Here is a 25,498-nt window from a genome sequence, read left to right as displayed (position 1 = left end):
TAAAGGGCCCACTATACTAATGCCCACTATACTAATGCCTCATCAATAGATGAGTCTAGTTGTATTTCATAGGCAGGATGCATCTTTACAAAAAATATACCTTAATACAGTATAAAACCATGGTAGTTATTAAACATGCCAGTTGACAGTGATGCCCCGCCTACATTGTTTTACAGTGGCAGCTTTTCAAGGGTTTATCTGTTGATGGATGTAGATTCATGATGATACACCTTCCAGTGTGTCTCATCTCTCTGCAGCAAAACACAACCCAGATGGAGAGTGGAGACCGAGCCAGGGATTAGGGAAGATTTTCCTTCATTTAATAAGCAATTGAATGACACAGTTCTGGGGATAAACCTAGTCCAAGAAGAAGTGCAAGAATAGTCACAGGAATATATAGCATTATCCTGCATTAAGGCGGAGTGTATCATTTCAAATAACCATTCATCATTCTAATCTACAACACAGTCCAATACTCGTTCGCATTAGGATACACTGTATTATTATCCACCAAGTCTGGAGGGCTTAGATTTTGCTGCAGATAGTTGTATAGAATTGTTCCCATAGGTATGCAAACTGATTAAGAATTCATGGTCATAAAGTATCACTCTAAATACATTTTTCCATAATGACGCAATCCATCCTAATCCAATCACATCTTACATCTATTTTCCCATAGGGTTCCATGTAGAGTCCTCTGTGAAAATGGTTCTACATAGATGGCAAAAGGGTTCTACCTGGAACAAATAATGGTTCTCCTACACTCTAAAAAGAAAGAAAGGATTCTTCAAATTAAAACTGGGGCAACCCCTTTTAATGGTTGCTCGAATAAACTTTTGGGGTTCATTTTTTTTACCCCCTCCCAATTATTAATCAGCATAACAATAACAATATTTTAGTTGTCAGTGTTTTTTATGATTTTAGTGGCAAAGCAGAAGTCAAAAATCGAGATGCGGTAAACTCCCAGCAGTTCAATCTGTATATTTTCTGGCGTGTTAATGTGTTGATATCCTTCGTATCCATAGCCAGAATGATTTTCTAGTGCATGGTGATCGAACAGGTTTCCAGTTATATTAATCAGCCATGTAGGGAGGGTGAATTCTAGGAATACAAAAATAATAATTATACAGATGATTAACAAAACGTGCACACGACAGTATTCATGCAATGGTTTTTGTGGTAAATGTGAATGAAACCGCTGTTCACTTTTGACAACCGTTATCATACACGTACCTGGTCCATAATGTAGAGACCTCTGGGATCTTCATTGAAGAGGTCAGGGATGAGGAGGATGGCTGCTGTGACTGAGTCCTATAAAGTTTTAGAGAAACCAGTGGTATAAAGTACTTAAGTAAAAATACTACTGAAGTAGTTTTGAGGTATCTGTACTTTCCTATTAATATTTTTGACACTTACTCCACTACATTCCAAATTCCTAAGGCACTCGCACATCTGAGCAAACATTTTGCAGGTCAGTGATACTATCAAAAGCAGTGTGCGGTTTCCTTTTTCACTCCACTACATTCCTACAGAAAATAATTTACTTTTTACTCCTTACATTTTCCCTGACATCCAAAAGTTACATTTTGAATGCTTAGCAGGACAGGAAAATTGTCTAACACATTTATCAAGAGCGCATCCCTGGTCATCCCTACTGCCTCTGATCTGGCAGACTCACTGAACACATGCTTTGTTTGTAAATTATGTCTGAGTGTTGAACTGTGCCCCTGGGTATCAGTAAATTAAACCATTTTTAAACTAGAAAATCATGTTGTTTGCTTAATATAAGGAATGTGAAATTATTTATACTTCTACTTTTGATACTTAAGCACTTTTTAAAACAGAATATTTTTCGACTTTTACTCTATTTTACTGGGTGACTCACTTTTCCATTTTTCTTTTAGGGTATTTTTACTTTTACTCAAGTATGAAAATTGAGTACTTTTCCACCACTGAGAGAAACCATTAATACAAATGTGATAGCCTACATGTGATCTGCATAACATGCGACAAACCAATACCAATTGTACATACCTTTTTGTGCGCCTCATCAGTATACCTGCAGAAATAAGTAGGAAGTTCAGTCATCTGCACCCAATGCAGCTATAGCCGTCAACATATTCTTACCACTTTGTTGATTTACATCCGTTGCATTATGTCCATTTTCTGTTTTAGAAAGAATTTTAAAAGGGAGGACGTGCCTAACACAGCCATTTGCACAAATATGAAAGATAGAGGGTGTCATCATAAAACAATATCAATTTAGATCATACAAGGTAGAAACATTACCTTAAATTGAGGCGATCTTAAAAATGTTCTGTTAAGTACCTGCACCTGCTGTTTTCGCAAATTCAAATCTAAATTTTTCAGTTGGGCAGGTAGTTCTTGGGGGTTCTTGCAGGAACCTAAGGAGGTTCCTTGATGAACCCCACCTCCTATGGGGTTCTTGGAAGTACATTTTGGGTGCATTTTTAGTGCCAAAGAACTTTGAGGATCTTAGAAGAACCCTTGTTGAACGCCTAACCTTTTAGAGTGTATTGGGACAGGCGAAGAACCCTTTTATGTTTGCACCTTTTTTTTATCTAAGAGTGTAGCACTGCTCTTTTAGAACACACATCATTTCAGTAAAGATAATGCCCCCATCTCAAGCAGAAAAAAATTAAGTTTTTATCCCTAACAGGATTAGAGTCACGCCAAATCAGAAAAAACAATCCAGGGTCTATTATATTGTGGAATTACACAATGGCTGATACAATGATGATGCTATTAAACTCATGGGTCATCCACTTACTTCAGTCAGTCTGACAGCATCAGCTTTGATGACTGTTATGGCAAGTTGGGACTTTCATTGGCGTAAGAGTGGACATTGGCATTCTCCATTGGCGCATTGGTTCTCATTTGTCTTGGGAATTTCTGTGGAACAACGGTCTCTAATAAACTTGTAAGTTCAATGCAAGTTCAGGTTCAGTACATGAATCAAGTAGTTTTATTTAGGCCTATCCATTTCTGTTAGCCTTCACAGGTTTTGAAGACATATACTAAGAGACTTGTCTGAGATGAGAAAATAAATGGAATTTAATGTAACTAATACTTCAAATATGAGAATGAGAATCCAGTCATAACAACAGCTAGCAGCAGAGACGGTTGTCAAAGTGACCATGTGTTAGCCTACCTTATCTCTGTGTCCAGCTGAGCTGTTGAACTTGGGTCACGTGAAGCAAGAGTCAGTCAGGTTTGAATTATTGAGCCAGGGATTGTTCAGGGATTAGTCAATAGGTGCTTCACGGCATAAATTAAACAAGGGCCACCATAGCAATGGGGTCACATGATACCAGGGGAAATAAGTCACTGCAACTATAAGCCCAGAACAAGATGCCAGCACTTACGTCAGACCGATGCCCAGTTGCGCCCCCCCTCCCTCTTTTATCTCGCTCTCTCTCGCTCGCTCTTCCAGAAAGAAAATAACCGGGGTGCAGTCACACTGTAGCTGTTGAGCAGCCCCTAGCCTAGCTAGATGTACCTGTGTGTGCAGACTTGTCCCTCTTGCTGAACGTGTGTTTGCGTTTATGGGGACTGGGGGTTAAGACCCTCTTCTTATAGGGTTATTGTTTTTGTGGACTAGGGATTTGAGACCCATGTCACGCTGAGGGGGTTGTCTGTCCGTGTGTGGAGGGGGTTATTCTGTGTGTGTGTGGGACCTAGCTCCAAGCTGGCGGATCGGGAGGACTCAGATTGCTCGGATCAGATGATCCATCTTCAGCTGACCATCTCAGGGGACTGGCCAGCACCCTGTGAGTGAGCCTGCCCACCACCATAGTCTAGTTCAATCTCTCTTTTTCTACTTCTCATTTCACTCATTCCATTCATTCAATTCTCATCATCCAATCTTTCTCATTCCAACTCTCCATGTTCCTCTACTTCTCCTCTCCACTTTTATTTTATCATCTGCTCTTCCTCTACCTCTTTTGAATGCTTTGGTTGTAGGCTGCTGGATGATACTTTAGGTTTTATTGCTCTGCCTTATGTCTTTATGATTATACTGAGTGTAGTTATACAAGTTATTTATTGGCATATAGTCTTGATATTTTCTAGTAGGAGATATGGGCTAGACCTGGTCGTTAAATGGGATCTAGTGAGCAGTTCTCAAACAGTTCAATCAACTAAATGCTTGAGATTATTTTATGCATATCCAGATATTTCAATCATTTCTAATGCTTGACATTAGCATATGTCTCTTTAGAGATTTCAATCAACACAAATGTTTGACTATCTTATGTATTTTTTGATATCCCAAATGGTTCAAATGTTTGAGGTAAGCTTATGAATGTATTTTATTTATTTATCTGAAAAGTGTCATTTTGTTTGAGGTCCTGTAGGCTATATCATCAATATAACTATGTTACAGTTCAAGTTTACAGCAAACAATTCAGGATTGTCTGACGAAACATAGGAACAAACAGAACTTGGTAACCGTGTACAACATCCCAAATGTGGGTAAATTATTGATTTGTGAGATCTGTGACCTCCATTTTGGTCTCTGTGGACCTGAGTCCAGCTGAATGTTGCCCAGATTACGTAAAAGCCCTCTCAAAAAGCTGTGGAGGATGACAGAATTTGATCCACTATTAATCAAGGCACTGTAATTATTCTGCTTTTGATCTTATTTTTTTATATTTAATGTGCTCCGTCTTCCCCTTCAATTGATCTCATCTGGGCTTTGTAGGTTTACGTCTGGCCAGTATTTGTAGTGTTAGGGGGATTACCAGTAGCAGTGTTGAATTATGATAGCTGAATAAAAACAGATTGCAAGAGAGGGCTATACAGATGTCAAGGAAGACCTAAATGTGATTTTTGCTCCTGACCTCTTACTGTAGGTTGACTTTCATGGGCTTCAAGGCTCGGTCATTTATGTGAAGCACCCTGTGACAAGTAGGGCTGGCATAATTACCGTGTCACCAATGGTTATGGATGAAGACCAGAATGAAAGTAAAATAGGTTTTTATTGTGGAACGAACAGCTGACCGGAGACGGGACAACCAGACATTTGTGTGGATGAGTCCATTTCTACTATAACATGGACTCTACAATGTGGTGAAACTTTGTTGCTCCTTGCTGAAAACAAGCATGGTGTTGTAGCAAACGAGTCATCCGTGATCTAGGCGACCCCCCCCCCCCCCCCCCTTCCTACAACAGTAGCGTCAGGAGCGGAGGAGAGGAGAAAATGTGCGTCTTAATGGTTATTATGGTGACTGGTTATTTGGTTGACCAATAACCGTCATCCACAATTCCATGACCGTCACAGCCCTAATGACAAGTGATGTCATACTTGAATATTTAACTGAACTGACAAGATTGGAAGAGTTTTGTTGACTGCAATTCACTGCTTAAAAAAGTTCAATGTTGGCAGATCTGTGGAAGCAATATGGCGGAAGCTTCACAACTAAATCGCCTTTACCTAGGGCTGTGGCGGTCACAATTTCGTCAGCCAGTTATTGTCAAGCAAATAACTGTCGATCTCACGGTAATTCACTGTTTATTAAACTAAACACATTTAGCATCTCCTGGCTTTCACACACAGCCTACAAGCCACTGATGCAGACCTTTGGAACATCTACATTTTAAACAGTCTAATAAATCCATGTAATATAGCCTACACCTTCACAATAAATCAATTATTTATTTCAGACAGGTTTAAAGAAGCATGATATGAAGAACATGTAGTCTATTTCAGAAGAACATAATAGCATACTCTTGAGTTGTCCTGATCTGGCTATGACAAATGGCTTTGGGCTACACTAGTTCATTTAGCAGATGAGATTTGCTTAGAATTCCGGTGCATTATTTTATAGTATGAAGAATACAATTGAACAAAGCTGAATAAAATAGAAAGGATATTTTCTCCACGTGATTTTAGGGAGTGCGCACATGCGGCTATTCTGTGTTGAGTGGTTAACAAAGAAATAGGTACTTATATATGCTTAATTTAGAGTTACTAATGTAACTTTAGTTGTTCTAATAACTTTGGGCTATATGTTTAGATTTTTAATATATTGTAAGGCTGCATGATGCGACTAATAGTGATTTGAAAAAGTATGCTTGAAAGGCATGAGCTCTGCTTTGTTTTTTATGTGCTGTACACACCAGCCTATCATTAACAATTTGACAAGCACTTGGCAATACCTCCAATTTCACTGCAGCATCCCCTTTGTGGCCGTAATGCACCCTAAAAACATCCATGCCTTTTGTGGCCGTAGTGCCCTTGGCCCGGAATGCTGCATTGTACCCTTCTCCCTCGGTGCTGCGTGTTCCGAGGCATCTCTCACTCGCATGACTCTCCATTATGTGATCGGGTCTTTCTCACAGGCTACAGGTGAAGATGGACACATTGGGGACGTAACTGCGTGAGTCCTTATCCAATTCCGAGGTACATATTGAATATATTTACTTTTCGTCAGCCAACAAGATGAGTAGGCCTAACGAACAGCAAAAGCACTAGCCTATGTCAATCGACAGTCCCATGTAGTACAAAAGTCAACCTATTCTGTACGAAAAATAAATAGCCCAAACATAGTCTGGGACAGTTGTGGGATGCGATAGATCCCAAATGAATACAACCACTAGCATCAAAAAATAACTTTTTTATGCAATGTGGCTAATGTTCCATTAGTAGAAAACACCATTATGAAAAGTGACAGCAAATGTGATTATGCATGTAATGATTTTATTATAAAGGTGCATTGTTATGATAAATTATCTTCCCCAAACTTGACTCACTCGCTGCTTATGTACAGCACCTTGCAAAAGTATTCACCCCCCTTGGTGTTTTTCCTATTTTGTTGCATTACAACCTGTAATTTAAATGTATTTTTATTTGGATATCATGTAATGGACATACACAAATTAGTCCAAATTGGTGAAGTGAAATGAAGAGAAAAAAATAGTTTCAAAAAATTTGGAAAAATAAAAAACTGGAAAGTGGTGGGTGAATATATATTCACCCCCTTTGCTATGAAGCCCCTAAATAAGATCTGGTGCAACCAATTACCTTCAGAAGTCACATAATTAGTTAGATTGCACACAGGTGGACTTTATTTAAGTGTCACATGATCTCAGTATATATACACCGGTTCTGAAAAGCCCCAGAGTCTGCAACACCACTAACCAAGGGGCACCACCAAGAAAGCAGCACCACGAAGACCAAGGAGTTCTCCAAAGAGGTCAGGAACAAAGTTGTGAAGGTCAGATCAGGGTTATAAACAAATATCAGAAACTTTGAACATCCCACAGACATCCCACCATTAAATCCATTGTTAAAAAATGGAAAGAATATGGCACCACAACAAACCTGCCAAGAGGGCCGTCCACCAAAAATCACAGACCAGGCAAGGAAGGCATTAATCAGAGGCAACAAAGAGACCAAAGACAACCCTGAAGGAGCTGAAAAACTCCACAGCAGAGATTGGAGTATCTGTCCATAGGAACAATTTAAGCCATACACTCCACAGAGCTGGGCTGTACAGAAGAGTGGCAAGAAAAAAGCCATTGCTTGTTTGCAAAATGGCATGTGGGTAACTCCCAAAACATATGAAAGAAGGTACTCTGGTCAGATGAGACTAAAATTGAGCTTTTAGGCCATCAAGGAAAACGCTATGTCTGGCGCAAACCCAACACATCACCCCGAGAACACATCCCAGTGAAGCATAGTGGTGGCAGCATCATGCTGTGGGGATGTTTTTCATCAGCAGGGACTAGGAAACTGGTCCGAATTGACGGAATGCTGGATGGTGCATAGTTACTCACGCTCAATGTTAATGTTTTTGTCTTATTTCTTGTTTGTTTCACAAAAAAAAATATTTAGCATCTTCAAAGTGGTAGGCATGTTGTGTAAATCAAATTATACTAACCCCCCCCCAAAAAAAACATTTTAATTCCAGGTTGTAAGACAACAAAATAGGAAAAATGCCAAAGGGGCTGAATACTTTCGCAAGCCACTGTATGCTGTATGCAAGTTAGGCTCTACACCCCTTGTATAGCGGATTTATGTGCTTTAAGTTATTTGGCCACTTTAGTTGTGATACAAACCTTGTGAAAACATATAGGCTAGGCTACATGCGGTGATTTGAAAAGTCGCATAAATAGGCATTGTTCTGATGCTGGGCATCATTCACAAGTGATAATATATAATTAACAAGTGATAGGCTAGTATTGTTACCCATCAGACTATTCTTGATTTAATCTGGTCTTTACGTATACTAAATAATATACAGTGCATTCGGAAAGTATTCAGACCCCTTGACATCTTTCACATTTTGTTACATTAGAGTTATTCTAAAATTAATTAAATAGTTTTTTGCCCTCATCAATCTACACACAAAATCCCATAATGACGATCCAAAAACAGGTTTTTAGAAATGTTGGCAAATTTATTACAACAAAAAACTGAAATAACACATTTACAGTTGAAATCGGAAGTTTACATACACTTAGGTTGGAGTCAATAACTTGTTTTTCAACCACTCCACACATTTCTTGTTAATAACAAACTATAGTTTTGGCAAGTCAGTTAGGACATCTACTTTGTGCATGACACAAGTAATTTTTCCATCAATTGTTTGCAGACAGATTATTTCACTTATAATTCACTATCACAATTCCATTGGGTCAGAAGTTTTACATTGTCGTGGCAGAATCAGGATTCTTGAGGTAACATTTATAAATAAGATGTTTTATTCATTTTATTGCATGCTTATGTGAGATATTTGTCATTAGAAAGTTTTGTTTTGGATAATACTGTTTGCAGTTGTTTGCATCCCTTTCCTGCTAGGGCTAAGTTACATTGGGCCCCAGAGAGGGGAAAGGTTAGTCTTATCTGTGAATGTGTCTGTAAACTATTCCTAAACCATGTGAAGGGATGGTGTGATAAATGGGGAACCAGATAGGTGGCTCCACAATGTCTGTGTGCCAGTCACTGTATCTCTGTGATCTTGTCCAGGAGGGAGTGTCTAAAATGACAATTGATATATATACCATTGGATGAGGTAATGTCTTGTTACTATTTTGTACCAAGAACGAGATAAGAGCTTCGTTTAGGAGACCAAACTGAACGATAATTTATAGCTAAATACTGTCTGGCGATGGGATACTCCTCTCTCAAGTAAAATCTTTCTTTGTGTAATGTTCTTAAGATCTGTTATTTGTCATGTCGACTAGGGGGGTGGATCTTTGCTATAAAGGATTGCAGTTGCCATTATGTTTACACTCTCAGAGAATTCATTTATAGACACGGAATTGATCTGAGAGTCACAGGGTTGTGATGGAGCTCATATAATTAAAGATGGACTTTATGATAACTGACTTGTGTGTGGTTTGCTCTCGTGATTTGGTATAACAGGAAATTTCCACAACAACATACAGTAAGTTGACTGTGCCTTTTTAAACAGCTTGGAAAATTCCAGAAAATGATGTCATGGCTTTAGAAGTCTGATAGGCTAATTGACATCATTTGAGTCAATTGGAGGTGTACCTGTTGATGTATTTCAAGGCCTACCTTCAAACTCAGTGCCTCTTTGCTTGACATCATGGGAAAATCAAAAGAAATCAGCCAAGACTTTAATGTTTTTTAAATTTTTTAGATCTCCACAAGTCTGGTTTGTCCATGGGAGGAATTTCCAAACGCCTGAATGTACCACATTCATATGTACAAACAATAGTACGCAAGTATCAACACCATGGGACCACGCAGCTGTCATACCGCTGAGGAAAGAGATGTGTTCTGTCTCCTAGAGATGAACATACTTTGGTGCGAAAAGTGCAAATCAATCCCAGAACAACAGCAAAGGACCTTGTGAAGATGCTGGAGGAAACGGGTACAAAAGTATCTATATCCACAGTAAAACGAGTCCTATATCGACATAACCTGAAAGGCCGCTCAGCAAGGAAGAAGCCACTGCTCCAAAACCGCCATAAAAAAGCCAGACTACGGTTTACAACTGCACATGGGGCCAAAGATCGTACTTTTTGGAGAAATGTCCTCTGGTCTGATGAAACAGAAATTGAACTGTTTGGCCACAATGGCCATCGTTATGTTTGGAGGAAAAAGGGGGAGGCTTGCAAGCCGAAGAACACCATCCCAACCGTGAAGCACGGGGGTGGCAGCATCATGTTGTGGGGGTGCTTTGCTGCAGGAGGGACTGGTACGCATAACAAAATAGATGGCATCATGAGGGGGGGTAAATGATGAGATGTTGCTTCAATATATCCACAAGACATCAGTCAGGAAGTTAAAGCTTGTTCGCAAATGGGTCTTCCAAATGGACAATGACCCCAAGCATACTTCTAAAGTTGTGGCAAAATGGCTTTAAGGACAAAAGTCTAGGTATTGGAGTGTCCATCACAAAGCCCTGACCTCAATCCTATAGAAGATTTGTGGGCAGAACTGAAAAAGTGTGTGCCAGCAAGGAGGCCAACAATCCTGACTCAGTTACACCAGCTCTGTCAGGAGGAATGGGCCACAATTCACCCAAATTTTTGTGGGAAGCTTGTGAAAGGTTAGCCAAAATGTTTGACCCAAGTTAAACAATTTAAAAGCAATGCTACCAAACACTAATTGAGTGCATGTAAACTTCTGGGACCCACTGGGATGAAATAAATAAATGCTGAAATAAATCATTCTCTCTACTATTATTCTGACATTTTACATTAAATTAAAGTGGTGATCCTAACTGACCTAAAACTTCCGACTTCAACTGTACATAAGAATTTAGACCCTTTACTCAGTCCTTTGTTGAAGCACCTTTGGCAGCGATTACATCCTGGAGTCTTCTTGGGTATGACACTACAAGCTTAGCACACTTGTATTTGTGTTTCTGGTGTTTCTCTCAAGCTCTGTCAAGTTGGATGGGGAACGTCGCTGTACAACTATTTTTTTTCAGGTTTCAGGTCCAGAGATGTTAGATCAGGTTCAAGTCCGGGCTTTGGAAGGGCCCCTCAAGGACATTCAGAGACTTGTCCCGAAGCCACTCCTGTGTTGTCTTGGCTGTGAGCTTAGGGTCATTGTCCTGGTGGAAGGTGAACCTTCGCCCCAGTCTGAGGTCCTGAGCGCTCTGGGGCAAGTTTTCATCAAGAATCTCTCTGTATTTTTGTTCCGTTTATTTTTCCTTAGATCCTGACGAGTCTCCCAGTCCCTGCCACTGAAAAACATCCCCATAGCATGACGCTGCCACCACCATGCTTCACCGTAAGGATGGTGCTCGGTTTCCTCTAGACATGATGCTTGGCATTCAGGCCAAAGAGTTAAATCTTGGTTTCATCAGACCAGAGAATCATGTTTCTCATGGTCTGAGTGTCTTTAAGTGCCTTTTGGCAAACTCCAAGTGGGCTGCCATGTGCCTTTTTTCTGAGGAGTGGCTTCCGTCTGGCCATTCTTCCATAAAAGCCTGATAGGTGGACTGCTGCGAGATGGTTGTCCTCCTGGAAGGTTATCCCATCTCCACAGAGGAACTCTGGAGCTCTGTCAGAGGAAACATCAGGTTCTTGGTCACTTCGCTGACCAAGCCCCTTCTCCCTTGATTGCTCAGTTTGGCCGGGAGGCCAGCTCTAGGAAGAGTATTGGTGGTTCCAAACTTCTTCCATTTAAGAATGATGGAGGCTACTGTTTAATGCTGCCAACATTTTTTGGTACCCTTCCCCAGATCTGTGCCTTAACACAATCCTGTCTCGGAGCTCTACGGACAATTCCTTCGACCTCATGGCTTGGTTTTTGCTCTGACATGCATTGTCAACTGTGGGACCTTATGTAGACAGCTGTGTGCCTTTCCAAATCATGTCCAATCAATTGAATTCACCACAGGTGGACTCCAAGTTACAGAAACATCTCAAGGATGATCAATGGAAACAGGATGCACCTTAGCTCAATTTCGAGTCTCATAGCAAAGGGTCTGAATACTGATGTAAATAAGGTCGTTTTATTTATTTATTTATATACACACACATTGCAAACATTTATAAAAACTTGTTTTCACTTTGCCATTATGGGGTTTTGTGTGTAGATTGTAATTTATCCATTGTAGAATCAGGCTGTAAATGAACAAAATGTGGAAAAAGGCAAGGGTACTTTTCAAATGCACTGTATGTGTGAAATTTGTTTTGATTTAGAATGGACCTTTACCATGCACCTGTATTGAGAAAAAAAAGGTAATAAATAAGTAATAAAGTAATAGAGTAATAAATATAGTTGGCTTAGCCTATAGAAAGCTGATGGGATCCTCTTTTTAGTAGAGGCCATCACTCACACAATTGCATAGGCTATTGAAATGTTGCACACATGTTTTCATGGGCTCTTATGAAGTGTTTGATTAGATTTTCGATTAGATTTTCATTGATGTCAGAGTGATTAGAGGGACAATAGAGTGCTGTGTACCAGGCAGTTAGCAAGTTTGGTAGGCTACTAATGACCATCAGCAGCATCAGAGCTTGGAGAAGCCTAATTGCCATGACTCGTGACCGGCAGTGTGGCGGTAATACGGTCACCGCAACAGCCCTACTTATACCAATTCTTCACATATACCAACACTAAAGGATTAGGGGTAGGGAGTGTATTGGAACCAGCTGTGTGTTGATGCTGTGTCGGGTGAGTTTTAGTGACCGTGTCTGTGTGTTTGCTGTGTCAAGGTGACTCCCAGCGGGTGGAGATGCCCAGGAGAGAGAGAGAGGTGGTGAAGGGTCAGATGGTAGTCCTACAGGCCTGGTACAGCCCCACATCTGATATTGGCAGGAACAGCGTCATCTGGAACTTCATGGCAAACGACTCCAAGCAGGTATGTAAGGGATCTCCTCTTCCTCAGACATCATGCATGGTTTCCACAGAAACCACTGTTGCTGGATCTTTTCTGATGAACTTTTCCCTGAGGTTTTGTGTCTCTCTCATTGGTGCTTTGTTGGTGTGTGGTCTAAAGGAACAGACTAGTGTTGAAGAAACTGTTTATGAACTGTTGAAGAAGCTGGTTGATTATTTCAGGGCTGGGAGCAGTTCTGCTCAGGTATCAGTCAGTTTTAGTTTATTCTCTGAAGTACCGGACCAACCTCCCATTCTCAGTAATCCAATCCCCTTGTAATCCCAGATCTGTTCAGCCATGCGGCAGGTAGCCTAGCAGTTAGAGAGGGTCCCACGTTCGACTGGAAAAATCTGTCGACATGAGCTGAATGCCATTCCCTGCTATTGAGCAAGGCATTTAACCCCCTACAACAACAGGTGCCCAGTGTGGCAACCTCCTACACCTCTCCAAGACCTGTATGTGTGTCTTTTGGTGGGGTTGGGTTAAAAGGAGCTTGTGTGCAGTTGACCAATAAAATAATCTTAATCTTAATGGCATGTACAGTGCCTATAGTAAGTCTACACCCCCTTTAACTTAAAAAAAAAAACATTTTGCTGCATATCATAATTGGATAAGTCTCCACCCCCTGAATTAAAACTTGGTGGAAGCACCTTTGGCAGCCACTAGAGCTGTGAATCATTTTCATTAAGGTTCTACCAGCTTTGCACTCTTAGGGCAACCTATATCCATTGTTTTTGTCAAAATTGCTCAGGCTCAGTACATTTGGTTGGGGATCATTGATAGACAGCGATATGTAAGCCTTGTATCTGATTTATTTTAAAGCAGATTTAAGTCAGGACTGAGACTCAGGAACAGTCAATACCTCTTGGAAAGCCATTCTGGTGTGTCTTTTCAAAAAAACATTAATGGAGTTGTATCGCAGAAAAATAAACCTATCCAAGGGTCTTCAGAAGACTGAGGTGGGTTTTTCTCTAACTTTTTACCTGGGCTTTGCTCCTTTCATATTTATTTTGATCCTAACAAACTCCCCAGTCCCTGCAGGTGACAAGCATACTCATAACAGGGTGCTACCACCACTGTACTTGAAAATACAAAGGGATCAACAACATTGCATTCATTCCATATTACTGGCCTGTATGACAAAGTGAAAAGAAAGAAACCTGTGTTCAAAAATCCACTCAATCATCCATTCTGTTCTGTTTTTCAGTGAGACAACAACACACATTTTTATACCAAAGACACACCAGAATGGCTTTCCAAGAGATGTTGAGTGTTCTTGGGTGGCCTAGTCTCAGTCCTGACTGAAATCAGCTTAAAAAGGTTTGAATATCGCTGTCTATCAATGTTCTCCAACCAAATTTAATGAGCCTGAGCAATTTTGAAAAAATATGGCTATATGTTGCCCTAAGATTTGTATAAAGTTGGTAGGATCTTAATTGGAATGATTAGAATTTGCAATTGTAATGGCTGCCAAAGATGCTTCCACAAAGTATGATCTTAGTGGGGTGGAGACTTATTCAATTATGATATTGCAGTTATAGAACATTTTTTTCATTTGGGAAATGTTCTATAACTTTCTTTCATGTAAATGTGGAGTAGGTTGTGTAGATCTTTAGAAAAAAATCAAATCTAATAAGGGATTAAATAAGGGATCAAAATCAAATCTAATAAGGGATTAAATTCAAGACAACAAAATGTGAAAAAAGTTTAAGGGGTGTAGACTTTCTACAAGTATTGTATGTACATAGAGCAACTTTTTTAATACACATTACAGATAACAAAAGGAGCTTCTTCACACTAGAATATGTAAAGCTGAACAGCTCAACATGGAACAATGCACTGATTGGAAACTACACAGTTGAAAGCTGTCAGATCTTTTTTTTTGTGCTTAAATATTTGAGTTTTCACACAAAATGAAAGAAATATATGATGAAGAAGATTAATAGTTCAAAGTTGGTTGGTTTGCCTCTAATCTCGTCCACCAGCCGGCTCTCTCTGTCGAGCCGTCTGGTTTCACAGCACCTCAGTGCATCCCAATCTAGCATAACCCTTAGAACCTCCCCCCTACATTGGGGAATTCAAAGTGCGTACGCATCTTAGAAAGTGGAACATCTGAAAATACGCATCTTAGAAATAGTTTTCGCATATAAACTTTATGCCCGAACTCAGAATCAATTGGTCTTCCCAAAGATAACATGTGATAGAACATACATTTTGATTGGTCCCATCTAATACAGCTGTAGCAGGCTCGCTCCCATTCCCACCATTTAAATAACCACACCCCTTTCAAGTCCCGCTGTGGCACAGTGTTACCAGGCTCTATGTGCCAGAAATTTGAGCCTGGGGATGAGGTTAGTTTACCTCCACCTTTAGAGTTTAGCTTATTTATATATAAAAATAAATGTAACCATTATTTAAGTAGGCAAGTCAGTTTTAAGAACAAATTCTTGTTTACAATCATGGCCTACACATGTAGTTGTGTGAGACTATATTAGGATTATTCTCAACATCAAGACTGATGGCTCCTTACTTTTATAGATCCAGACTAAATATGTGGTAACAATGTGGCCTTGTTGCATGTATGTCCTGTATGTTTAGAAAACGTGTGTGTGTGTGTGTGTGTGTGTGTGTGTGTGCATGTTTCTTCAGTGATAGTCTCAGTAGTTTCACTGGCCATGGCCTGTGAGCTTATCTCTAACAGAAAATCAGTCTAAAAATTCTAACTCCACCATCTGCACATGCATATCAGGATTATCTTTATGAAGGACGTTGACTTCTGTTGTATGGTTAATCTGTGTGGCTGTGTAGACTGTCTATAGATGACACCGAAGATCGTATTTCAGCTCAATATCAGTATTGTATATCTAGAGAACCGGTATTTATGTAGTTACTTGCATTGGTTTTCATTACAACAAACTCTCGTGTTGCAAAAATGCTAGTCTCTCTCCTCGACAAGCAACACAAATGCTGGCTCAAAAAAGGCTAACAATATGTAGGGTTAGATACAGTATGCTGGCGCTACTAGAAGGTTTCTATGGAATCGAGTACTCATCCGTGTAAATAATTGCTGACAGTACATTTGGTTCCTGAATTGCAATAGGGAACACAATCTACCATTGCGTTCCCTATTGTAAACTATTTCCCATGTCTCTCTGTCTGTCTGTCTGCAGGTCATCTCCTACAGTAATGGTGAGCCAGGGATAGGTAGTCCTGAGTTCAGGAAGCGTGTTGGGTTCAGCCTGTCCATGCCTTCGTCCAATCTCTCCATCTACATCAACAACACCCAGGAGTCAGACTCCGGACGATACCTCTGCAATGTCATCATCCCTGGAGCCGCCGGTCTCTCTGGAGAAATGCGCCTCAATGTCAAAGGTACCGACCGGACGCCTAGATTCTGGCACTTTCCAAAAAATGTTTTTCGGGCCAGGCCTCAGATGGAAACACAAAAGTGTAAACTGTACAGTTTGTACATATGCACTGGGCTGTCTCTATAATATTTTCCCACAGCTTCAACAGATGGATAGTGTTGGCAAATTTCCTTTACCTTAGGCAGTGTGGCCACCATTCTTAGAAATACAATACCCTGTTCAATTGAAATGGATTAATACAATACTTCAGGAGGTCAAAAGGGGGTCAATTGTAGTAGACCAAATCCTTTCATTTGTTTCTCTCAACTCTTCTGTTGTTTCTAACTATCTGTTCTCTCTCGCTCTCAGTCCCTCCCTCGCCTCCAGTGTGCACGATGACTGGGTCATCTGTGCTGAATGGCAATGTGACACTAAGCTGTAAGTCCAGTTCGGGCGAACCCATCCCTCATTACAAATGGACCAAGAATGCCCCCATGTCAGAGGTCTTCTTTTCCCCCATGCAGAGTGAGTACTCCCTTATCTTTACCAATAATGTTAGCCAATCACATTACCTCTCTGCCTCAGTTACGTTTCATCCTAATACTAAGTAGTCCCAATCAGTATGGATTCAATTCTTGAGTTTACAAAACACCTTTCTAATATTGAATTGCACTGCCTTTTGCTCTCAGAATAGACTCAATTTGTTGGTAAATGGACTCTACCAGGTGTTGAAAGCATTCCACAGGGATGCTGGCCCATGTTGACTCCAATGGTTCCCACAGTTGTCAAGTTGGCTGGATGTGCTTTGGGTGGTGGTACATTACACACCGGAAACTTTTGAGTGTGAAAAACCCAGCAACGTTGCAGATCTTGACACACTCGAACCGGTGTGCCTGACACCTACTACCATATCCTGCTCAATGGCACTTCAATATTTTGTCTTGCCCATTCACCCTTTGAATGGCACACACAAAATCCATGTCTCAATCTGTCTCAAGTGACATCAATAAGGAATCATAGTTTTCACCTGGTCATCAGTCTGTCATGTAAAGAGCAGGTGTTCCTAATGTTTTGTACACTCAGTGTATGTACTGTATGAGCTGATGATCACAAAGGATAGCTCACCTCCATCAATCACCAATGTATAGCATTTAACCATGTGATGCAGAGTAGCCACAACTAACCAGCACTGAAAACACCTGCCACTACTGTGGATGGGTGCAATATATTTTTAGCCAATGCAAACTGTCGCCTTCACAGCAGCTCCATATGGGTTATTGTAGTAAGGAAACCTAGTCAGTTGTACATCTGAATGCATTCAACTGAAATGTGTCTTCTGCATTTAACCCAACCCCTCTGAAACAGAACGTTGCGGGGGGATACCATAATCGACATCCACGTCTTCGGTGCCCGGGGGAACAGTGGGTTAACTGACTTGCTCAGGGGCAGAACGACAGATTTTTACCTTGTCAGCTCTGGGATTTGATCCAGCAACCTTTCGTTACTGACCCAACGCTCTAACCACTAGGCTAACTGCCGACCTGCCTGTCACTAAGATTGTCAAAATGTGAACTAAAATGGATCAATTGATACGCTCCTTGGCCAATAGAATCAGAATTGGGGGGCCTGTGTAAACACAGCCATAGTAGCATATTGTTCTTCCATGTTTTTACTGGTATATGTGTTCAGAAAATGTTGAGGACTAATGTGTGGTGCGTTGGTGCCTGGCGGTGGGATTTTTTTCTCTTCTTTGAAATGCCATAACATGCATCACTTAATCCTCTTTATAGACTGGGAAACGTCACCACATACACACTGCATACTCATGTCAGACTTGGAGAGGGAGAAAAATATCAAATTGAGGTTTATTTCTGATACGATACTGCACATATGCCTGTTATATTGTATTATTTTGTGAAGAGTTGTAGAAATACAGTGGAAACAATTATTGTGAAAGCACCAGCTGTTTCTGAGCAATAATGAGGCTTACACTGATTGACCCAAGTATTGGAATAGCTCTTTCTCTGATCTCCTCGCTTCTTCTATAGATCCCCCATCTAATACACTATCTGTTTCACTGCCTGATTGACACAATATCAAGGACTATGGGTTTGAATGAACCACCAAACACACACAGACAAATCTGCATAATCTCTGAGTTGAAAACACTCATCCTCTGTATTTTTCTCTTTGACCTGGCATATGCTCTCTGTGACATTGAGCCTCCACCCCCGTGCTCTACTGGCATTCTAAAGGGCTCTACTTTTGACTAAGCGTAAGGGGTTGGTATTATCAAACGCAAGTGTTCATTTGGATTGTTTTGGTTCAGCAGCAGCAGTAGGCTAATTCTTCTCGCCAAATTTGGCAACTTTCAGTTGTTTTATGGTAATAATTTTGTCAGTGGTGGCACATTGTCTAGCCTAAATTGCCCATATGCCAATGGAACAAGAGATGTGATTTGACACCATGTGACCCGATTCTACCTAGAAGGCATTGAAGCAAATAGTCTGCTTGTTTAATTTCATTTGATTTAAAACCAAGCTTATATAAAATATTATCTTTCGTAATGCTATATCAATGTAACTGCAAATGTAATCATGCTTATAGAACAATTGACATATCCATGCATGGATCGCACATGATGCAATGCAATTTACCCTATTGTAGCCTATATAAGGCCTTTTCCGCTTACGAAAGTGCTGTGTAAGATAATTCCATACTTACTTATAATATACATACATTTCTAACATATTTAGCAAATAAACTAGATACATTTGTTATTACTATTAGGGCCTATTAGGTCACTGTTGGTTTTGAAAAAACTATACTCCACCAATCACAATGGACTAGGACGAACATTCATGCCCTCCCACTGAATTGGAATGAATGACAACACAATGTCAAAGTCTGTGCATGCCTTGAATCCACCACATTTTATACCATAGAGCATGTTAAAATGAGCTATGGAGTGGTCAAGCCCTTGCCACACCTATAACTTACTAATTAATCAAAAGCCATCCCTTTTACGTCACCTCCAGGTATTGCGTTCCGCCGTGAGCTATTTTGGTTTGTTAAAATAGCGAGCTTCCCTCAATCAATCAGCATGTGTCTCTTGCTTCAATCTAAGATGCTGGGTTTCTATTGTGTTCCCAGTCTCTCCTTCTCTACTACCCCTGTCTCATCACTCTTTTCTTGCAAACTTTTGCAACTATCAACTCCTTACAACTCCCTTGTAAGGGCTAGGGGTTGATGTCTCTTTTCCCTATTTATTCGCTCTCTCTGTACCAGCCCTTCTTCTCTCCGTCACTGTCTCTGTTACTCTTCTCTCCTGCATGACCACAGAATGGAGAGCCTGCCCCTCGCCCTTGCTTGTTCTAGGGTTCATGGGTAAGGGTTTCACAAATACACCCCCAACCCACTCTAGGATGCAGAAGCCTGTAGAGCCCCACAGCCTATATAATATTAGAGCTCGCCAGCTTGTAGTCCTAGAAAACGGAAGTGAGTTACCTCTGGTTTGTTCAGCCATTCCTATAGGGGAAATGAATTGGGAAAGAATGGGGTTTTGGGATAATTGGTGAAAATAAGGTCTGAGGTTAACACAGGTTTATATGTTTTGATCTATGAGATATCAGCCAGTTAACATGACTTTTATGAAGCCATTAAGTTTGAGTTTTGATTACAACATTCACAAATGTGCTGTTAGCTGACAAAGATTCTCATAGCTCGTATAAGATATCCTAAGCCTGTGTTTACCACAAACCTTATTTTCGCCGTTTATCCTAAAACCCTCAGAAAACATTCATCCCCCCATAGGCTTTGGCAAATGAGCCATAACTGAGTTTGTACCTACGAAAAGATGCCATTACTATTGCTCTCTATAATCTTGCTGGTGTTGAACCTTTAGAAGAATTTAATATGTTATTCATCCAAAAGCATGTCTGTTAATCCTCACCAATGACTTTGCCTTGTATACATCTGCATTGCCCTTATGAGCTCAGTCGATCTGAGATTCCATGTCTTTGACCAGGCTGGTTAGACTTGCTTGATATAATATTTTTCCTTTGGTATGGATCAACTGATACCACCCTTTGTTCCTTAGCCATCTGGCCTGAAGATTAAACTACTTCATAACATAGCAACCACTGAACTGTAGGTTAACCTGTTCATAACATGCTCAAATAATACAATGTAAAAGTATGAAAATCCACAGTAATTAATATACTAATATAAAATAAATGGTACATGACTGTAAAGGCAACAAAGTCAAGTAGTGAAGGTAAAGGTAGGCTACATATGAAGGCCATGGATAAAGTGAAAGCCTCAACTTTCTCACGATGGCTGTCATTGGTCCATTGCATCGAATGATATACATTCAATGATTCAATCAAACCATGATTGCAAGGTGCACTCTGCTGCATTTGCTGAGATCATTGAGTTTGGATTGAATCCAGAATAAGTGTTTCCTTTTTGTCTTGTACGTAGACTAAGATTGTGTCTTAACATTCTGAATATGTATGAAACATGAGAAGGTGCACAATTAAGTTGGCATAAATACTGTCAGTTTGTGTTCTTGCTTTATTTAACTAGGCAAGTCAGTTAAGAACAAATTCTTATTTTCAATGACGGCCTAGGAACAGTGGGTTAACTGCCTGTTCAGGGGCAGAACGACAGATTTGTACCTTGTCAGCTCGGGGATTTGAACTTGCAACCTTCCGGTCATTAGGCCAGTGTATTTTCATCAGTACAATACATTCTTGGTATAGACCTGTAGGTGATCTGATATCACCAATTTCTGTCTTTGGATCTTGATTGCAGTGCAATTTTGAGAATCTGCCAAGTTTAAGAATGAGCTGATCTGTCGTTAATCTGTAGCAACTCTGTCTGGTTCCTCTCGTCAGAGTTACTAATGGCAGGTGCCTATTGAACACACCTACAGGCACGTCCATCTGGCACACAAATCACTGTCAGGACATGTACTTAGTATAGTTGTATTGAATCCTCATTGACGCAAATTATATCTCCCCAAGAGGCTTTGTTTATTCTGAAATGAAAGTATGTATTTGTATAGTTTATTATGGATAAATGGGTAAGGGTTGGCAGCAGTTACTCTTCCTGGGGTCCAGCAAAATGAAGGCAGTTTGAAGTTAGTAGTAGCACCGTTGTGTAGTCTGTGTGCTTTGCGTACGTAATGATTTTCCCCCACCCTCCCAGAGAGAACAGCAGATGGTGCATGCTGAGTTTATCAAACAAGAATCCCAGCCAGCAGTTCACTCCTAGACTTTGGGACAGGGACAAACAGCTGTTTGTCACAATGACAATTTAGGACAGAGGACATTGTATGCAATAGTTTATTTATAGGATTTTCTAGTCTGGTCATTAGTAAAGGTACTGATATCCTATTGTGAACTTTAGCTTCTCTACTTGAGCAGCGCATTTATGATATGCATCAGGACATATGATGAAGATATATCCATTTGTTTTCCCTCTTGATTCTTTATATTGGTATATATGGGTGGAGGCTCCAGCTGCTCAAGTCATAGACTGTTCTCTCTGCTACTACACAGCAAGCGGTACCGATGCACCAAGTCTGGAACCAACAGGACACTGAACAGCTTCAACCCCCAAGCCATAAGACTACTAAATAGTTAACCAAATAGCAATGACCCCCCCTTTGCACAAACTATTTTTGACTCATCACATATTCTGCTGCTACTGCTTATTATCGATCATGTTGCCTAGTAAATTTTAACCCTACCTATATGTACATATCTGCCTCAATTACCTCATACCCCTGCACAGTGGCTTGTGAAAGTAATCACCCCCATTGGCATTTTTCCTATTTTGTTGCCTTACAACCTGGAATTAAAATATATATTTTTTTGGGGGGGGGGTTAGTATCATTTTGATTTACACAACATGCCTACCACTTTGAAGATGCAAAATAGTTTTTATTGTAAAACAAACAAGAAATAAGACAAGAAAACTGACAACTTGAGCGTGCATAACTATTCACCCCCCAAAAGTCAATACTTTGTAGAGCCACCTTTTGCAGCAATTACAGCTGCAAGTATCTTGGGGTATGTCTCTATAAGCTTGGCACATCTAGCCACTGGGATTTTTGCCCATTCAAGGCAAAACTGCTCCAGCTCCTTCAAGTTGAATGGGTTCCGCTGGTGTACAACAGTCTAAGTCATACCACAGATTCTCAATTGGATTGAGGTCTGGGCTTTGACTAGGCCATTGCAATACATTTAAATGTTTCCCCTTATACCACTCAATTGTTGCTTTAGCAGTATGCTTAGGGTCATTGTCCTGCTGGAAGGTGAACCTCTGTCCCAGTCTCAAATCTCTAGAAGACTGAAACAGGTTTTCCTCAAGGATTCCCCTATATTTAGAGCCATTCATAATTTCTTAAATTCTGACCAGTTTCCCAGTCCCTGCCGATGGAAAAACATCCCCACCGCATGATGCTGCCACCACCATGCTTCACTGTGGGGTTGGTATTCTCGGGGTGATGAGAGGTGTTGGGTTTGCGCCAGACATAGCATGTTCCTTGATGGACAAAAAGCTACATTTTAGTCTCATCTGACCAGAGTACCTTCTTCCATATGTTTAGGGAGTCTCCCACATGCCTTTTGGCGAACACCAAACGTGTTTGCTTATTTATTTCTTTAAGCAATGGCTTTTTTCTGCCCACTCTTCCGTAAAGCCCATCTCTAGAGTGTACGGCTTAAAGTGGTCCTATGGACAGATACTCCAATCTCCGCTGTGGAGCTTTGCAGCTCCTTCAGGGTTATCTTTAGTCTCTTTGTTGCCGCTGTCTCATCTGACCACATGACCGTCTCCCATTCCTCCTCTGGATCATCCAGATGGTCATTGGCAAACTTCAGACGGGGCTGGACATGCGCTGGCTTGAGCAGGGGGACCTTGCGTGCGCTGCAGGATTTTAATCCATGAAGACGTAGTGTGTTACTAATGGTTTTCTTTGAGACTTTGGTCCCAGCTCTCTTCAGGTCATTAACCAGGTCCTGCCGTGTAGTTCTGGGCTGATCCCTCACCTTCTTCATGATCATTGATGCCCCACGAGGTGAGATCTTGCATGGAGCCCCAGACCGAAGGTGATTGACCGTCATCTTGAACTTCCATTTTCTAATAATTGCACCAACAGTTGTTGCCTTCTCACCAAGCTGCTTGCCTATTGTCCTGTAGCTCATCATAGCCTTGTGCAGGTCTACAATTTTATCCCTGATATCCTTACACAGCTCTCTGGTCTTGGCCATTGTGGAGAGGTTGTAGTCTGTTTGATTGAGTGTGTGGATAGGTGTCTTTTATACAGGTGCAGTTAATACAGGTAATGAATGGAGAACAGGAGGGCTTCTTAAAGAAAGACTTAACAGGTCTGTGAGAGCTGGAATTCTTCCTGGTTGGTAGGTGATCAAATACTTATGTCATGCAATAAAATACAACTTAATTACTTAATCATACAATGTGATTTTCTGGATTGTTGTTTTAGATTCCGTCTCACAGTTGAAGTGTACATATGATAAAAATTACAGACCTCTACATGCTTTGTAAGTAGGAAAACCTGCAAAATCGGCAGTGTATCAAATACTTGTTCTCCCCACCTGCATACTGAGATCATGTGACACTTAGCTTGCACACAGTGGACTTTATATAAAGAAATATGTGTCTTCTGAAGGTATTGGTTGCACCAGATCTTATTTAGGGGGTGAATACATATTCACCCCCCACTTTTCCGTAGCTTATTGTTTTCGAATATTTTGAAATTATTATTATTTTTTACTTCACCAATTTGGACTATTTTGTGTATGTCCATTACATGAAATCCAAATAAAAATACATTTAAATTGCAGGTTGTAATGCAACAAAATAGGAAAAAAGCCCAGGGGGATGAATACTTTTGCAATGCGCTGTAGTTATCGTTGTGTATTTATTCCTTGTGTTATTATCTTTCTATTTATTTTTCTATTTTTCTCTCTGCGTTGTTGGAAAGGGCCTGTAAGTAAGCATTTCACTGTTAGTCTTCACCTGTTTTTTTATGAAGCATTTGGCAAATACAATTTGATTTGATTTGGAAACACATCGGATAAAATTATTCTCTTGTGACGTTTCCAATCGGATTTTGAGAGGATTTGCTTGATAAGACCTGCCCCACATATGTTTATTATTCTCTAGTATCCCCAGTGTTACATATTTACAATAGAGCATCCCCATGCCAGCTATGACAAGTGGACCACAGCAACTAGGATTATGTAAACTTAGTCCAGTTGTGAAAAGCCACAGGTTCTGATTCATCATTGTGGAGATTCTTTGTCTGGTGTTTAACCATTCGCTAGTGAAGTCTCTCCATATAACCACATTATTTATCCCCGGGACAGAAAAGAGAGATATCATCAAAGAGGATCTATACTGGTATAAAGAACAGCCCATCCCACTGGGCACATACAAGTTGACTCAACATTGTTTCCATGTTATTTCAGTGAAATTATGTTGATCCAATGTGGAATAGACATTGAATTGACGTCTTTGCCCAGTGGGATGTGACTCCCTCGGACCAGGATACCCCTCAATACTTATAGTTTCGGAACCAAGAGAGTATTGCACTTGGTAGAGTGTATGGTCTAATTATATTTGTATACATACTGTAGCTACCCTTGTGTTACCTAGTGTAACTGTCTACATTACTGTAGATTGAGAGTGTGTTTGAAAGGTGTATAACGTTTTGTGCACTGTACATCAACATATTCATGTACTGTAGAGGCAAGAGTGTAACACTGTCTTTCTCTTTCAGATGAGAGGCAAGGTACCCTCAGGTTGAGTAACCTCACTAAGAGCATGTCAGGGAAATATGTGTGCCGAGCTAGCAACACTGCCGGTTCTGACACTTGCTCTATCAACCTGGAGGTCTTCACCTGTACGTGTAGGAAAGTAACACACACATTCTCATATTAGTACATACAGACTGCTAATGTTTCCTGTTTGAAGCCTCTGTGTGTCCTCTTCCACAGCCTCTAATTCTGGAGCGATTGCTGCTGCTACTCTGGGGTCCATCGTGGGACTGGTAGCCATCATACTCTTCCTCATCTTCATGCTGAGGAGGAGAGACCACGAAGAGGAGATAGCCAATGATATCAAGTGAGATTTTTTTTTCTGTGTGTGTGTTATCAGAAAATCAGGTGCAGTTGTTAAACACCACGGGATGTACAACTACTAGGACTTTACCGTGGACAATGCAGGTGTTCTAATTCAATTTCTGCAGGTTCATGGTTGGAGGATGTGTGTAGCATGTGATATGAT

General features: G+C 40.5%; 1 protein-coding gene and 1 long non-coding RNA gene across 5 annotated transcripts in view; one reads left to right on the top strand and one right to left on the bottom strand.

Moving 5' to 3' along the window:
* esamb (endothelial cell adhesion molecule b) overlaps positions 1–25,498 on the top strand; it is a 68,788-nt gene that overhangs the window by 39,590 nt on the left and 3,700 nt on the right. For 2 of the 4 annotated variants that reach the window (XM_020503306.2, XM_020503305.2), the window contains 5 exons: positions 12,670–12,815; positions 16,004–16,205; positions 16,550–16,705; positions 24,993–25,115; positions 25,210–25,336. In XM_020503306.2, coding sequence (XP_020358895.1) covers positions 12,670–12,815; positions 16,004–16,205; positions 16,550–16,705; positions 24,993–25,115; positions 25,210–25,336 — 754 coding nt within the window. Of the gene's footprint in view, positions 1–3,452; positions 3,792–12,669; positions 12,816–14,040; positions 14,154–16,003; positions 16,206–16,549; positions 16,706–24,992; positions 25,116–25,209; positions 25,337–25,498 lie in introns of those variants that run through there. The other 2 variants (XM_020503307.2, XM_020503309.2) reach the window with 2 other exon arrangements.
* LOC109905762 (uncharacterized) lies at positions 299–3,270 on the bottom strand. Its single transcript, XR_002257308.2, has 5 exons — positions 3,173–3,270; positions 2,792–2,913; positions 2,035–2,059; positions 1,234–1,311; positions 299–1,101 (listed from the first exon to the last, which is right to left on the bottom strand). It is a non-coding gene; the product is annotated as an uncharacterized LOC109905762 (long non-coding RNA).

This window comes from Oncorhynchus kisutch, linkage group LG15 (assembly GCF_002021735.2).
Source record: "Oncorhynchus kisutch isolate 150728-3 linkage group LG15, Okis_V2, whole genome shotgun sequence".
Lineage (NCBI taxonomy): Eukaryota > Metazoa > Chordata > Actinopteri > Salmoniformes > Salmonidae > Oncorhynchus > Oncorhynchus kisutch.
The sequence above is the reverse complement of the archived record's forward strand: the minus strand, read 5'-3'. Positions and strand labels throughout refer to the sequence as shown.